This window comes from Scleropages formosus, chromosome 15, assembly GCF_900964775.1.
Source record: "Scleropages formosus chromosome 15, fSclFor1.1, whole genome shotgun sequence".
In the NCBI taxonomy this organism is placed as follows: domain Eukaryota; kingdom Metazoa; phylum Chordata; class Actinopteri; order Osteoglossiformes; family Osteoglossidae; genus Scleropages; species Scleropages formosus.
Window position 1 is genome coordinate 8,679,365 of NC_041820.1, and position 14,478 is coordinate 8,693,842.

General features: G+C 38.6%; 1 protein-coding gene across 4 annotated transcripts in view; it reads right to left on the minus strand.

Annotated features, from left to right (window-relative positions):
- Window positions 1-1,047: 1,047 nt before the first annotated feature.
- The window catches only part of plcb1 (phospholipase C beta 1), a 63,156-nt gene continuing 49,725 nt past the window's right edge, over window positions 1,048-14,478 (minus strand). Inside the window, exons 25-32 of one of the 4 annotated variants that reach the window (XM_018733371.2) lie at window positions 14,166-14,219; window positions 13,847-14,066; window positions 12,733-12,913; window positions 10,962-11,038; window positions 10,716-10,805; window positions 8,784-8,841; window positions 8,433-8,519; window positions 1,048-3,037 (exon numbers count right to left, since the gene is read on the minus strand). In XM_018733371.2, the coding sequence (XP_018588887.1) occupies window positions 2,813-3,037; window positions 8,433-8,519; window positions 8,784-8,841; window positions 10,716-10,805; window positions 10,962-11,038; window positions 12,733-12,913; window positions 13,847-14,066; window positions 14,166-14,219 (992 nt within the window). In that variant the 3' untranslated portion in view covers window positions 1,048-2,812. Of the gene's footprint in view, window positions 3,038-8,432; window positions 8,520-8,783; window positions 8,842-10,715; window positions 10,806-10,961; window positions 11,039-12,732; window positions 12,917-13,846; window positions 14,067-14,165; window positions 14,220-14,478 lie in introns of those variants that run through there. The other 3 variants (XM_018733378.2, XM_018733363.2, XM_018733385.2) reach the window with 3 other exon arrangements.

The following is a 14,478-nucleotide window of genomic DNA, read 5'->3' on the forward strand; positions in this document are numbered from 1 at the left end:
CACAAATATTGCTCCTGTTCAGATGGTGCAGGGAAGGACTTCATGGCTTCCTGTCAGCGGTGGTCCTCTGTGTAGCTCTTTGGCTGAACTTTGATTAGCCAATGAAATATATCTGATATTGGAAAGATGGACCAATAGATACAAATTTAGAAAACACTTCATAGTCTTGTACATCAACAAATCCATAATATGAATATCTGGAATAAAAAAACTCCAAACGCCCAATTTAGCGAGTTATTTCAGTTTTTATTGTTTCTTTTGAAGGAGGGATGGCAGCACATTAAAACAACACATGGAAGTCGTCATGCCACAAAATTGCATAGAATATTTGTATCTTCAGGAAAAAAAAATTGCCAATGATTTTTAGTAAATAATTCAGGTAAGCAGAACACTAGCTGTGCCATAAGCAAGTATAGTTTTGATCACATTATGGACACAAGAAACCAATCACAACATAAATAATATCAATTTTACACCTAATAATTCCTAATCATATTAAAATCTGATCAATTTAAACTGTGACATTTTAGATTCCTTGATATAAAAAAGAAAATCTGTCTTTAACAACTAAAAACATTATTTATACTGTATATTATTAAAGAAATGAAACAATATTATATATTAAAGTAAAAAGAGTAAACATCTGACATTTTAATATAATGTTCATTAAAACAAACCAAAATTCATCTGAAACTCAGTAGTGTTATTGTATTAAAATTGCACATAGTCTTAAAATACAAAATTTCATACCACAACAATTTACACAAAAATGCAGTTTGTACAATCCACGTCCCACGACAAATACATTGAAAGGCACAAGACTTTCACTTTAAGAAACTTTAAAAAAAAAAAAAAATTCATTATTAATAAAGTTTTTTAAAATACATTTGTTTTAAATATGAATATTTCAGCTCAACTCTTGACTTTTTGTAAATGTTCTGTCTTTTAATATGTACATTTTGAATGGACTTTACAGAGCTTACTTAAAGCAGAAAAGCTTTCTGTCATAAGAAACACTGTAGACAATTGTATATTTAAACGTGTTAATGTAGTATTAAGTATTTAAAAGCTTTATTTAAGTATAAACTGAATAAAAAAACTGAAATGTACACAGTAATTGATAATACATATTCAGTAATTTCTTAACATATGATATACAGTGGAAGAGTTAAAAGCCCCAGTGAAAAGTAGACCAACCAGATTTTAATTTTCAACCATACTCATTCTCAACTGTCACTCTGAACAGGCATATGATGATAATAATAATAATAATAATAATAATAATAATAATAATAATAATACACCTTGGATGTTTGTTTCCACTCTGAAAATTATGGAAGTAAAACTCCTTTCTGAAGGCCACAACTGCTATATAAATATATATATGAGGAAAAAAGAATTTGCACAGACTGAGCTAAACAACAAAAATGTAAGATTCAGCTCTGTTGCCCTAAATTAAAATGGTTTCATATAATGAAAGCAAAGCATTTTAACAAAACTAGTTTTGGTACTAACACCACTGTTAGCCAAATCCTTCTTTCTTTTTTCATAAAGTGTTCAGTAAAGATTGATATTCACCACGTCTTGAGTGATGTTAATGGTAAGCGAACTGAATGACCATTTTACAGAAACAATACAAATACATCATCCCTCTCAAGGGTCATGCCTGCCGTGTTATTCGGTTTCACGAGGCCACTAAAGTTTATTTTGAGTAATACTGATCAGTTGCTCATCAGCAGTAAAGTGAATACTTATCTTTTTGAACGAACAAAGGTCCTTCATTTTTAAAATAAAAAGGTGTGTTGTACTGTGTGGAATGTAAAGACTCATGTATAAAAACTAAGACCAACTTTTTTCTTGATAGACTACTTAAAAATAGTACTTGAAAATATAAAATTAAAAAAGTTTAAAAAAGGTCATTCTTTTTTAACCAAAACAAATGAACATTTAACCTTATACATTATAGCCAACATTTCACAAGTAACTCTGTAACATCACAAAATTAGTGCGAATTATTTTCTCATGCATTCATGGAACTTCAATAAACAGTCCAATACAGAACTAATAACCGGTATTTCAGAACAATGTACTGTATAAATCCAATCTGACAAAAAAATAAAAACTAGAAAACAGTTACAATAAATATCACTGCTATATTGATTTATAAGATGTAACTGAACTTGGCAAGCCACCAGTGCTTGCAGACCAAAGCAAATGTCCGTAATTTTTCGGTGCAGTACGGCTGCGTTTCGTGAGTTATATTGCATACACCCAGAAATGCGATATGATGGGTGTATCCTGTTTTTTTTTTTAAATCTGCAGTGGATAGAAACAATTTGCTTTGCCTGCCACTTAATAATATGACCACAAGCGTAACACCTACAGCATCACTTTAAAAACACAATTCAACATTCAAACTATTTTCCATGATTAAAAAGGTCTTAATAGTCATTATGGTAGCAGTAGACACAGAAATTATAATACTGACAGTAAATTCAGTCTTAACAATATCATACAGTAATTTATGCATAAATCCAAGAAACTAGCACCATGACCCACCACAATAAAAAATAATATGTACCGGACTACGCTACTCTATAGTGGTTGCTGTTAATGCAATCTATAAGAATAATGTGATCGTGTAAAAAGTTACTTCATATCCGTGACATAGTTCAAGTACGTCCCCCTCGATCAGTTTAAGAGCCCTTTTCTTAACCCAACAGGTGCATACACAACTGCTACTGTTTGTTTAAAGTTACATGTTAAACATAGAAACTTAAATTAATAAATTAGCCTGAATCCAAAAATGTGCCTAGTGTGTTACATCGGAGGGCCGATCTCTGCTCTCGCTCTCAGCTTCGTCCTCAGAACAGGCGCTCTTGTGGTTCGGCTGCTCGGATGTCGCTGAGGGAGGGAGCGGGCTGTGCTTTCCGTCCTCGTTGCCTTTCCCCTTGGTGGTGTCCTGCACAAACTCCTGGATCTCCAGAGGAAGCCTCCGGAACTTGTCCTGGTACTCCTGGTCGAGCTCGGCTTGCTGCTGCAATCACAGGGTACAGCGGTGAGCAGTTTTGGTGCGTTCTGGCACCGGGGAAGGAAGACAAGGCCTCGGCATGATGGCCGGTCTCCGTTAGCTTCTCGTTGGACAAAATGTTTCACGTCGAACGCATTCTGGCATCATGGAAAACAAGGGCTCCTCGTGATGCCCAGATTCTTTTTATTGAACTCAATGATTTACTGCAGAAACACCAAGGGGGTTTGTTACACATTTTACACTGCGCCGCAGTCCAGAGAGGGGACACACCCAGGACGGGACGCCAGTCCATCTCAAGGCACCCCAAGAGGGACTCAAACCTCAGACCAACCACACAGCAGGCTTCGGCCAAACCCGCTTCGCCACTGTGCCACCGCACCCCCTGCACTGATGTCATTATTTAAAAAATCAAGAAGACAGAATAAGCCTGCAGGTTTACACCAGTGGTGTTTCTCCTTGCATTTTACAACATACAAGATATATTTTAAGTGACACATATATAAGTGATCATGAAGACCATTTATACAGAATGACTTCATTGCACTGTTGTACTATTAGACCATTTAAATACAGGTGGTCCCCAGCTTATGATGGTTTGACATACAATTTTTCAACTTTACAATGGTGAACTGGTGATAGACATTCAGTAGAAACCATACTTTGAATTTTGATTTAGATGTTTTTCCCAGGCAAGCGATATGCAGTGTGATGCTCTCTCTCGATGCTGGGCAGTGGCAGCAATCTGCATCTCCCAGTATGTCATGCAGAGGTGTGTGTTAGATGTATTAAATACATTTTCACACACACATTTTCAGAACCACTTGTCCCATACAGGGTCACAGGGAACTGGAGCCTACCCAGTAACGCAGGGCGTAAGGGGAGGGGACACACCCAGGATGGGATGCCAGTCCATCACAAGGCACCCCAAGCAGGACTTGAACCCCAGACCCACTGGAGAGCAGGACCCGGTCCAACCCACTGCGCCACCGCACCCCCACTATGTATTAAATACATTTTCGATGTACAAAATTTTCAACTTACGACGGGGTTTCGTGGAATGTAACTCCATTGTAAGTTGGCGACCACCTGTAAATAGTTATGTTAGGAATTAACTCATTGTGGGACCAGTTGGTAGTTTAATGATTAGAGCTGCTGTCTTTAGAGCTGCAGGTTGCAGCTTCCATGCCCACCTCTGGCTGTAATACCTTTGAGGAAGGTATTTACCCTAAAACTGGGGAAAAAAAAAAAAAAAAACCAGCTGTATAATTGTAACCTTAATATTGTAAGTTGCTTAAGAGAAAAGCATGAATGTTGTTAACTGAGGGTCTATTCTTACAGGTCATAAGGTTGTATAATCAGTTTTTAAAAATTCAGTAATTTTTATGAAAATTCATAAAATTTACAAAGTTAAAATAGATTTCTTGTGAGAGCTAAAAAATAAATTATATATACTTCTTAAAAAGTAAAGTGTAAACAAAACAAAAATATTTAGATAGAATGTTTCTAAAAGCAGTCAAATTCAGTATTTGGAAGTAATAGTTTCTGAGCTTGCCAAGTTTTCCTTTGATTCTTTTTTTTGTTATCTGACAAATTTTTGGCCATGTCTAAAGAGGTATGACTTAGTTCATAATATATAGCTTCACTGGCAGGCAGGGTAGATTCGAATTTATAAAAGCTCTTTATTCCCAGTTAAAGTGCCCTAAAGCAGGTTTAAGACGCTGGATGTATCGGCTCAGTCCACATAACTGTGCTGTAATCGCCATCCATGGAATGAAAAGCTTTGTTTTTTCAGACTTCCTGCTACACTTGTCTGCCTTATGAATCCTTCATTGTGAAGGAACTAAAGAATCCTCTAAAGCAAGCCAAATCAAACACTTTGGTTTGAAATACACTCAGCGCCCAAAGGTCACAAAAATATTTTCAGACTAAAGGAAAAAGCAATTCATAAAAGCCCTCAAAATAAATCCATAACAACAAATTTATGCACTTAGAGTGAGATGAACTGTGAACTATTTTACTATTTTATTGTACAGCTACTGATACAAAACTAACATTTAGTCATGCAAATTTGTATTCTATATTAAGACTGTAGTTTATTGGAGGGAGGGGGGGTGCAGTGGTTTGACTGGGTCCTGCTCTCTGATGGGTCTGGGGTTCAAGTCCTGCTTGGGGTGCCTTGTGATGGACTGGTGTTCTGCCTTGGGTGTGTCCCCTCCCCCTCCAGCCTTGCGTCCTGCGTTGCTGGGTTGGGCTCCGGCTCCCCGCAACCCCACGTGGGACAAGCGGTTTCAGACGTGTGTGTGTGTGTGTGTGTGTTTATTGGAGCTATTATAATAATATCTAATACCTTTTTTGTACAAGGAGCTCTGATGAAGAACAGGCCACTAAGGGCCACTATAAATCATTATCATACACCATACTAGGTAAGTACTCCTTTTTGCTATAAAAATAAAGTCACAGCCTGATTCCCCATGCCTGGACTTCTAACTCGTTTTATTTTTAATGTCCTTAAAATAGCATGTACTTTGGCTATAAAACCACAATTTACATTCAAACACAAGTCGGGTACGCGTGTGGAGAAAAGGCTGCTGAGCTGAGAGGGATACCCATGCTTAGGGGCGGCAGATGTGGAGGGCTTTTGGCCACGACTGCCATGGTGGGATTCAGAGACACTCAGCCGCTCAATATTAGTCATGCTGCAATTGCAGAAGATGTTCTGGGTTGGGTAAAAGGTTATAGATCTACTAATATCCCATATCAAAGTCTTATTTATTGTTGTGCAAGGGTGTGTGGGCGCTGATCAAAGCGCCACAATCGGCCTGGAAGTGACAGCTGTCAGAATAAATCTGTGAGATTTGTGAACATGTATCTTGCGGTGAGCTTGTAAATGACATGTAAATGAAGTACTGACTTAGCAGTGATTTTTCTCATAAGTCGTGAAAGTCTGACAGAGGCAAACAATAACGAAGTCACAATGGCGATGAAATGGATGATAGACGCGGAAGAGCAATGATATCTGACGTCCTGATATTTCTGACAGAGGTCTTTGGCAAACGCATCAAATCGACGGAAAAGACGGAGTCCGCGCTGTTTTGGACGCTGAGATGCTGCACAGCCTCTCACCTAAATGAGGTAGAACACAGCAAGTGAGGAACACAGGATTCCTTATTCAGTTGTTGAAACCAGTCCGAAGCTTTTTCTTTCACAAAATATACAGTTCAGATCGAATACAGAATCAAAACTGTGGAAAAATCTATCACTGGGTTTCTGCCTTTCATTTATATGTGTTTATGTACCTGTTACAACACTGCAGTTCAAAACATAAGCAAGTTAGGTTATCAATAAAAGGTTACAAATATTTACATTCGCTAATTCAAATACAAGTATATATATTTACAAGTATACCCCAGTATAATGACTCCCAGTTTACAGATTTTCAGTATAGTGGCCCCATTAAAGTTGTACCCGTGTTCGGTATAGAGACCGAGCGCTCCAGGTATCACAGACTTTTTTCACGTTTTTCAGGCAGACGTTTGATTTGGAAGTCATTAGCCAATCAGGCACAGACTTTTCCCCGAAGATGTAGAAATCACAGGCCAGTAAGGTGCAGACTTTTCAGCGAAGCTCAACGTCTCCTTCTTTATGTTGCATTGTCAAGTTATTTTATTACAGTTTTGAGAAATGTTTTCCTTTAACGTTTTTTTTGTTCATATACCTGCCTAAATTCAAGAGGGCTCTCAAAACTCTCGCCTTTCTGACTGACCTCTCCCCTGATCTTGTAAGCGCTCCATAAGCATGAACGTGAATACATGTATATATATTTTATATACAGCATATATTGTGCGTTTTATATACACTGTATATAAAATACACTATTGTGCACGTTATACATAGTATACTGTATATATGAAATACACAACAGTGGCATAATGTAATGCCCATACAGTAGGTTTTAATTATGTATTGTGTGTATTACATATACTGTCCTATCATACTGTATAATTACAAATAAAATATTGCAGATTTCAATTTCTGTGGGTTAAAAAAGAATCTAACTGTTCACATCCACAACAGCAGAGTAACTGCAGACTACGAGAGAACACAGCTCTGAGTAAAGGCCACAGACAACTCAAACTCTGTCACTCTGCGGGTCTGCTGAGATTATTCCGGAACAGAGGGGTGTAGTGGAGTCACAACCAGTTTTCATCATCATCATCTATTCAGCAGCACAGCTGACATGTTTCTGCTTTAGTATTAATGGAATGATTTATTCAGGTTTGGATGCAACACGGCTTGTCTTCCTCATCAGAAGAACTCTCATCCTATAATAATAATAATGACTATAATAACTATAACAGCAATACAAGCTGCCTATTTGTGATTTTGAACTGTGCATACAGCTTTGGAGAAATAGTAATGATGAAGTGCAGAAGATGATGATACAGGTGAATAATGCTCTGATTATCTAAACGCTCATAGGAGATGTGCCAGTTGTGCAAAGAGCTGCATGGTTACCCAAATTGTAATTTGTTTGCTGAGTTTCGTATCATGACTACTTTAATTTGAATTAATTCACTCATTCTGAAAGCACAGAAATAACCGTTTTTAGTTTAAATTATACTTCTGCCAACACACAAGTTTTCATTATGGGCGCATATTGTGTAATTATGCCAACAAATGTGTACGACAAACGTTTTGAGGAGCTCTCGCATTAAAATAAATAAATGAATACCGAGAATAGATACTGTGATTTTGCAGCTTTATCATCGATATGAAAAAAAAGACTAGCCAGCATTTGGGAAACAAAAGTGTGTTTTTCGGCCATGGTTTTCTGTGGTGCAGTAGGTTTAGCCATGGCCTGCTCTGTGGGGGGTCTGGGGTTTGAGGCCCGTGGCAGACTGGCATGTGTCCACACCCCTCATGCCCTGTGTTGCTGAGTTAGGCTCCTGTTTGCCACGGACCACCGGGTGTATACTTATTGTATTACAAGTTCCGAACAATTGGGAGTTGCGTCAACTAAGATATGATGTGTTTCCCATGAGGACATGCATCACATCTGCAAAATTAATTATTATTCAGTAAATAGTACATTAAATATTTAATTATCTGAGTGGAAATTCAGTATCAGACAGGACTAAACTGGAATACACACCCTTGTTCAGGGGGTCAGAGACCCCTTCGTTCAATATTAAGAAGCTTTCAATATGAAATGCAAATGTTGTACAAGTAATGTAGGTTGTGAAGTATCAATTTCTAGCATAAGCTTAAGTGGAATGTTGTCAGGGCCTCTTTGCGAGATTCAACATCTTTTCCTGAAATCCACGGAGCGTGAGGCAGGAGACCTTCATACAGGTGTGTTATTAAAGCACTCGACAGCAACAGGCCTCTCAGTCCTGCTTACCTTTGGCTTTTCATCCAGGATTTGCTGCTGAATATCCTTATACTTCTCTAGAAGTTTCTCTTGTCTTTTGCTCTGGGCATCTTCTAACTATGGGACAAAATGCATTTGTGAAATAAATACATGATACTCTTTACACTGGTACTTTCACCTCAAAAATAAGGGAGGTTCTTATTACTGTATTAACTGTTCATAAAGCACGACATCAAATAGGCAAAGACTATCTATCGCATTTACAACTGCACGGATATTCCAAAATTAACGTAACGTTATACATTTATTTAATGCTATGATCATTTTTCAAAGAGCGGTTAGATGCCCAATCTGGGTCTGGAACTGGTCTCTGATGCTCACTCGTTTGATGTGCTGAACCACCTCATTGACGTAAGACCTGTTAATCTCCAATTTCTCCCTGTAAAAACAGACCTTTCTGTTAAGGACACTTTAAATGCATTGGCAGCACAACATTAAGAAGTATTACATTTGCATTTATTTACTTAGCAGATGCTTTTCTCCAAAGTGATTTCCAATGAACTCTATGTAGTGTTACCAGCCCACACACCTTATTCACCGTGGTGACTTACACTGCTAAATACACTACTTACAATGGGTGACTCATCCATACATCAGTGGAACACACACACTCTCTGTCACTCACACACTATATTAATATATCCAATCATGAGAAAAAAAAGCTGTACTGAAGGAAGACACTCCACTCATTTCACCTTCTGGTTCACTGTTCACCATAAAAATCAAAGTACTTTCAGGTGCAGGCCACCAGGTGGTGCAGTGGTTACAGCTGCCACCTTGAATTCAAAGGACCCAGGTTGAAATCCCATCTTCTGCTGAAGTACCCCTGAGCACAGTACACTCAATGAACCGATGAACTAAAAATTACCCAGCTATTTAAATGGGGAAATCATTCTAAGTACCTTAATGCTACAAGTCATTTTGCAGAAGCGCACCGGCAAAATTAATAAATCATAATAACATCCACTTTGCACTGGCAAGGATTAGATGTGGCCTCATATTGACACAAGTCCTCCCACAGCGTGAAAGTGTAATGTAGGCACTGAAGCAGGCCAGATCTGAGTGTGTTAAAGTTGCCTCTTGAAAGCAACTTTTTTGTGGAAAAAGTCAGGTTAAGTACCCTTACATGTGAGTTTCTGTTCTCTCCGACAGTTATCGAGGACGCAGAGGGAAGAACGATCCATGTCCACCTTTTGAACAAATGTAGAAATCGTTCTCACCGATTTCACAGTAAATGACACTGAAGCACATATTAGCACCGGAGTAAAATGGAAAAACGACCAATGTCCATGTATTTAGCAGGCAGTGTAAATATAGCCCAGGACGAAAGAACGATCAGAATCCACAGGATAAGAACGAGGCGATGTGCTTAATGGTGTTTTCAGTATGACGTGTGGTCGTGAGTCAAGTTGTTTCGTTGTCATCAGTTGATTAACTTCAGCTTAGAAAGAGTTTACATCTGAAAATTCTAGTAAAGATGGACTATTCTGGTGGACTTCCAAATCTGAACAAAGTCTGGGATAGCAACACCATGGAGGAAGAGGATTAAGTTACTTTATGATTGTCTGACACCCATTTCTACACCTTTGTCAAAATACTTTTACACAAACATAACTCTCTGAGTCATAGAAACTTAAAATGATTTTTCTTGGAATTATGTTTCTGGACCTTGATCGTTCTTCCCGCTGCATCTTTGGTTAATCCTGTTATAGGTTCTCCATGTCCTTCAAAGGTTCCTTCAAGTGTAATTTGTCCTTCTAAATTCATCAAGCAGATAAACTTTAATATAAAAAATGTATAAAATAAAATATTAGTAAAATACAGAGTCCTTTTATTGCCCATTTCCCTATATTTGAAACAAACTGCGGTGATTTAAAAGAAATACTAGTGTTGTGCTCGTTGTTATACTTCACGTTTAGTGCCAAGTCCAAAGGGAAGCTGCAAAAAAGCTGGCAAAATAAGCAAAGACTGAGATTCAAAGCAGCCAGGCTTTCAGAACAATATTGATTAGATTTTTTGTACATTACTCTGTGCTTTTCTAAGTGTAAAAAATACTGTCGGGCACACTGCAGGGATCACCCCCCCCCCCCCCCCCCCCCCCCCCCCCCGCCCCTTTGCATGCCGCTGCTGTCGGACTTACTTAAGCAAAACTTCCATTCGCTCCCAGGCAAACCAACAAATACCCCCAATTCCCAGGTAAACAAGGTAAAGCCTGCAGTACTTCTGCACTCGAGCACACAGTGCTGTACTCACTCCTCTGTCAGGTGCTTATCTTTCGATTTGGCTTCGTTCAGCTTCTCCTGCCTTTTCTTGTCCATCTTCTTCTTCAGCTCTTTTTTCTCTCTGCGCAAAAAGATAAGCGGCCAACAGCACGATAATCAGAGGGGCCCTGTGACCTCGGCGATGCGGGGCTTGCTTCCTGTACCGAAGTACAAACACACACGAGTCCCTGCTCCACTTCGCATTGCCCGGAAAAGCCCAGCCGGAAACGAAACTTACTTCTCACACAACTCTTTGAGTTTCTTTAACTGGTTATTCTGACATTCTTCTGTCACCAAGGTCAGTTTCTCCATGAGCTGTAAAAGAAGCAGAGGTTTCCCATCAGACTTCCCCTTCAGACGTGAACATTTTCAGATTCATAATTCTGACACACAGCTCTGTATATATATATATATATATATATGTGTGTGTATATATATATTTTTTTACCTTTACCTATGCAACTGCTCTACTTTATCTGAATTTTATAATTCACTTTTTTCTATTTCAAATTATAAGAACTGTAAATGGTGGGCATTGGTATAAACCAGCAAAAACAATTTAAATAAACAAAATTTACTTGAAATTATCAGGCTTTGTTTTATTGGTTTTAGTGGAGGCAACATCAATTTTAAACATCTGAAATAGTACCATAAGTCATAAAAGACATGAGCACACACAACCACTGGAATTTAGGGAATTAGCGCCCCCTGGTGTCCATTAGAGGTACAGCCGCGCTGGTTCATCATGCTGTCTCACACTTAAATTTATTCATCATCTGGTGCTTTTCTCCAAAGCAACTTACAGTATTAATCTACCTACAATTCCTTATTCACTTATACAGCCAGGTAATTTCACCAGGGCAGCTTGAGATAGGTACCTTGCTCAAGGGTACTACAGCTGGAGCTGAGATTTGAGCCTGCGATCCTTCGGGTCCAAGGTAACCACTACACTACCAGTCTCCCCCCCCCCCCCCCATTTTTCTCTGCTTCTCCAGGTAGTACAAATAAAAATGTTTCAGCATGATAAAACACTGGCCACTTGCAATTCTTCAAAAAACTGACATAGCTCACTGTAACTAGCATGAAAGAAAAATAAAAAGAAAACCTTGTAAGACCTACAGGTAAAGTAGCACAAGGCCTGATTTGACCCATATTAGGCTTTAAAATATATTCTGTACTACATTACATATATTCTGTATTTCTCAGGCTTAGTGATGAGCAGTTTGCAGCCTTGCACAGCATTTACAAGGTTAGGTGACCAGATGCTGACAAACAGGTTTATGTGGTGAATCAGTCACTTTCTTGCAGCCCGTGAAACAGAGGGGATTTTAAAAGTGAAATTCTTTTTCAATATGATGTGTGGAAAACAGGATATGTAGGATAAAAGTCTTAGAGCAAATGATCAGTTCATTAAAGGTTTAGAATCAGAATCAGATATATATCTTACATATTTAACAGAACGTTACCCATGAATGAATCAATATTGTTGTGATTAAGCTGTATTATTACGACTTCGTCCACTGCAGTTGATACACTTACAAACACTTCTGAGTTATGAACAGACCACTGGTCCGACTTGTGTTTGTAAGTTGAGGTGTAAGTGTATGTCTTTGATCATCCCAGAATGAAACAAATTTATATGACACTTTTCTCCTAAGTAACAATGTTAAGATACTTTTTTATTTTATATTTTTTTAATTTACTCCATGTTGAGCTATTATTTTTTGTATTACTTTTATTTACCCATTTATACAGATGGGTAATTTTACTGGAGCACTATAGTACTTTGCTAAAGGGTACTACAACTGGGCTTCAAACCTGTGATCTTTTGGTCCAAAGACAGCAGCAGTAACTTCTGCCCTACCAACTGCCCTTTTCCATAATACAAATTTTAATATTTAGGATGATGGCGATAAGAATAATAATAATAATAATAATAATAATAATAACAAGCATCAAAGTGACATCACTATTCCCAGTACGGCAGCAACTGCACAGCGCATGAGAACCTGCTTTATGTGCTCCTTCTTCTGGTACTTCTCGCTGTAGTACTGCTCTTGCCGCAGGTTCAGCAGCTGCTGCTGCTGCTGCTCTTTCAGCTCGGCCAGCTTCTCTCTGCTCTCCTTGTCGAGGGCGCTGAGTTCCTGCTCGACCGCAGACGGCTCGTGGCCCGGGCCCGGAGACAGGCACCTGCCGCACACGGGAGGACGAGGCAAAAGAGCGCTGTTGGAGAGCGAAGTAAACGTCGTGGCAGACAGCAAAGCAGTATTACAGGCGCAATACGCATGGAATGCAGCAGGTGGCATAGTGATCACGGTCCTTGCCAAACAATCTGAAGGAGCCTCGTTCAAGACTCATCCTGCACCTAGTGTTATACCTTTAACCAAAGAACTTATCTGGAATCAATAGAGTAAAGATTGTTGTAAAGTTGATTATCTAATGCTGTACATCAAAGGAGGCACATAAATAAAGAGTAATAGTACAGAACATGTGAAAAGTATGTACTGCACAGCTGCTGGAAAAAGTTTTTTTTGTTTTTCTTTTACACTGAAAGTACCTAGTGTAGATATTTCAACTATCACTTAAAACACTTATAGGTTTCATATACAGTTCTGCTTCAAAGTATGTGAATCCCTTGCGTCCCTTAGTTTGACCATGAAATTGTGGTCTAAATGAGAAGTGCTCTTTCTCATCTGGTGACCAGTTCCATATGTTGCTTAAGAGGAAATTGTGTGTATAGTAGAAACACGGAAGTAGTGCGGTGTATAAATAAGTGAACCCCAAGTTGCATTGATTAAACCGAGTAGGTAAGTAGGATCAGATGTGTAAATCATCGTCACTTATTATTTTATAAGGTTATTTCACGATCAAGTATTTTGAATTAATGTTTCTTTCAGTATTTTAGACTTTTAGGAATAATGACCATCCCTATAGGGTTCACATACTTTCAAGAAGCACTGTATAATATAATATAATATAATATAACTATGAGAACCACATGTATAAATGCCATTTGACATCGGGAAAGATCCAAAAATTAGCATGCAAAAACTGGTTCCGTTTTGAAAAGGAAATCCATGATGTGCGAACGCGTGGAAAGAGCACGTGTGAGAAGAGACCTACCTTTTCTTACCATCTCGTTTTGCCGATTTCTGGAGGGCGGCTCTGCGTCGCGAGTACTCGCTCTGGATGTCGTTGTACTTGACCGTGTGGTCCTTGATCATGTCCGTGGTTTTCTTATGGTGCTTCTTCACCAGCTCCTTCATCTCCTTGTACTGCCTTCTCTGCTCCCTCACATATGGTTTCTGCTGCTTCAGCTCCTCTAAAGTTTGGGGGTCCACTTCTGAAATGACAGTAGAATGATTTCAATAAAAAACTGCAACTTACAAATATCTATCTATCTATCTATCTATCTATCTATGATGTTTCTGATGCCTCTCACCTGTGAGGACACTTTGAATGAGATCTTCAGTCTTCACAGAGGTCTTTGCTGAGACTGAAATACACACATTAAAAAAAAATTGCAGTAATTAATTTTAACATGAGGGGAAGCTGGTGCTGTAGTGATTAGAACTTCTGCCTTTGCGTTGACTCTTACCTACCGCTGCAGTACCCTTGAGCAAGGTACTTACCCTAAACTGCTCCAGTAAAATTACCCAGCTGTATAAATGGGTAAATAATTGTAAATAGATTAACACTGTAAGTCACTTTGGAGAAAAGCAGCAGCTAAATGAATGAAGGTAATGTGACGCAAT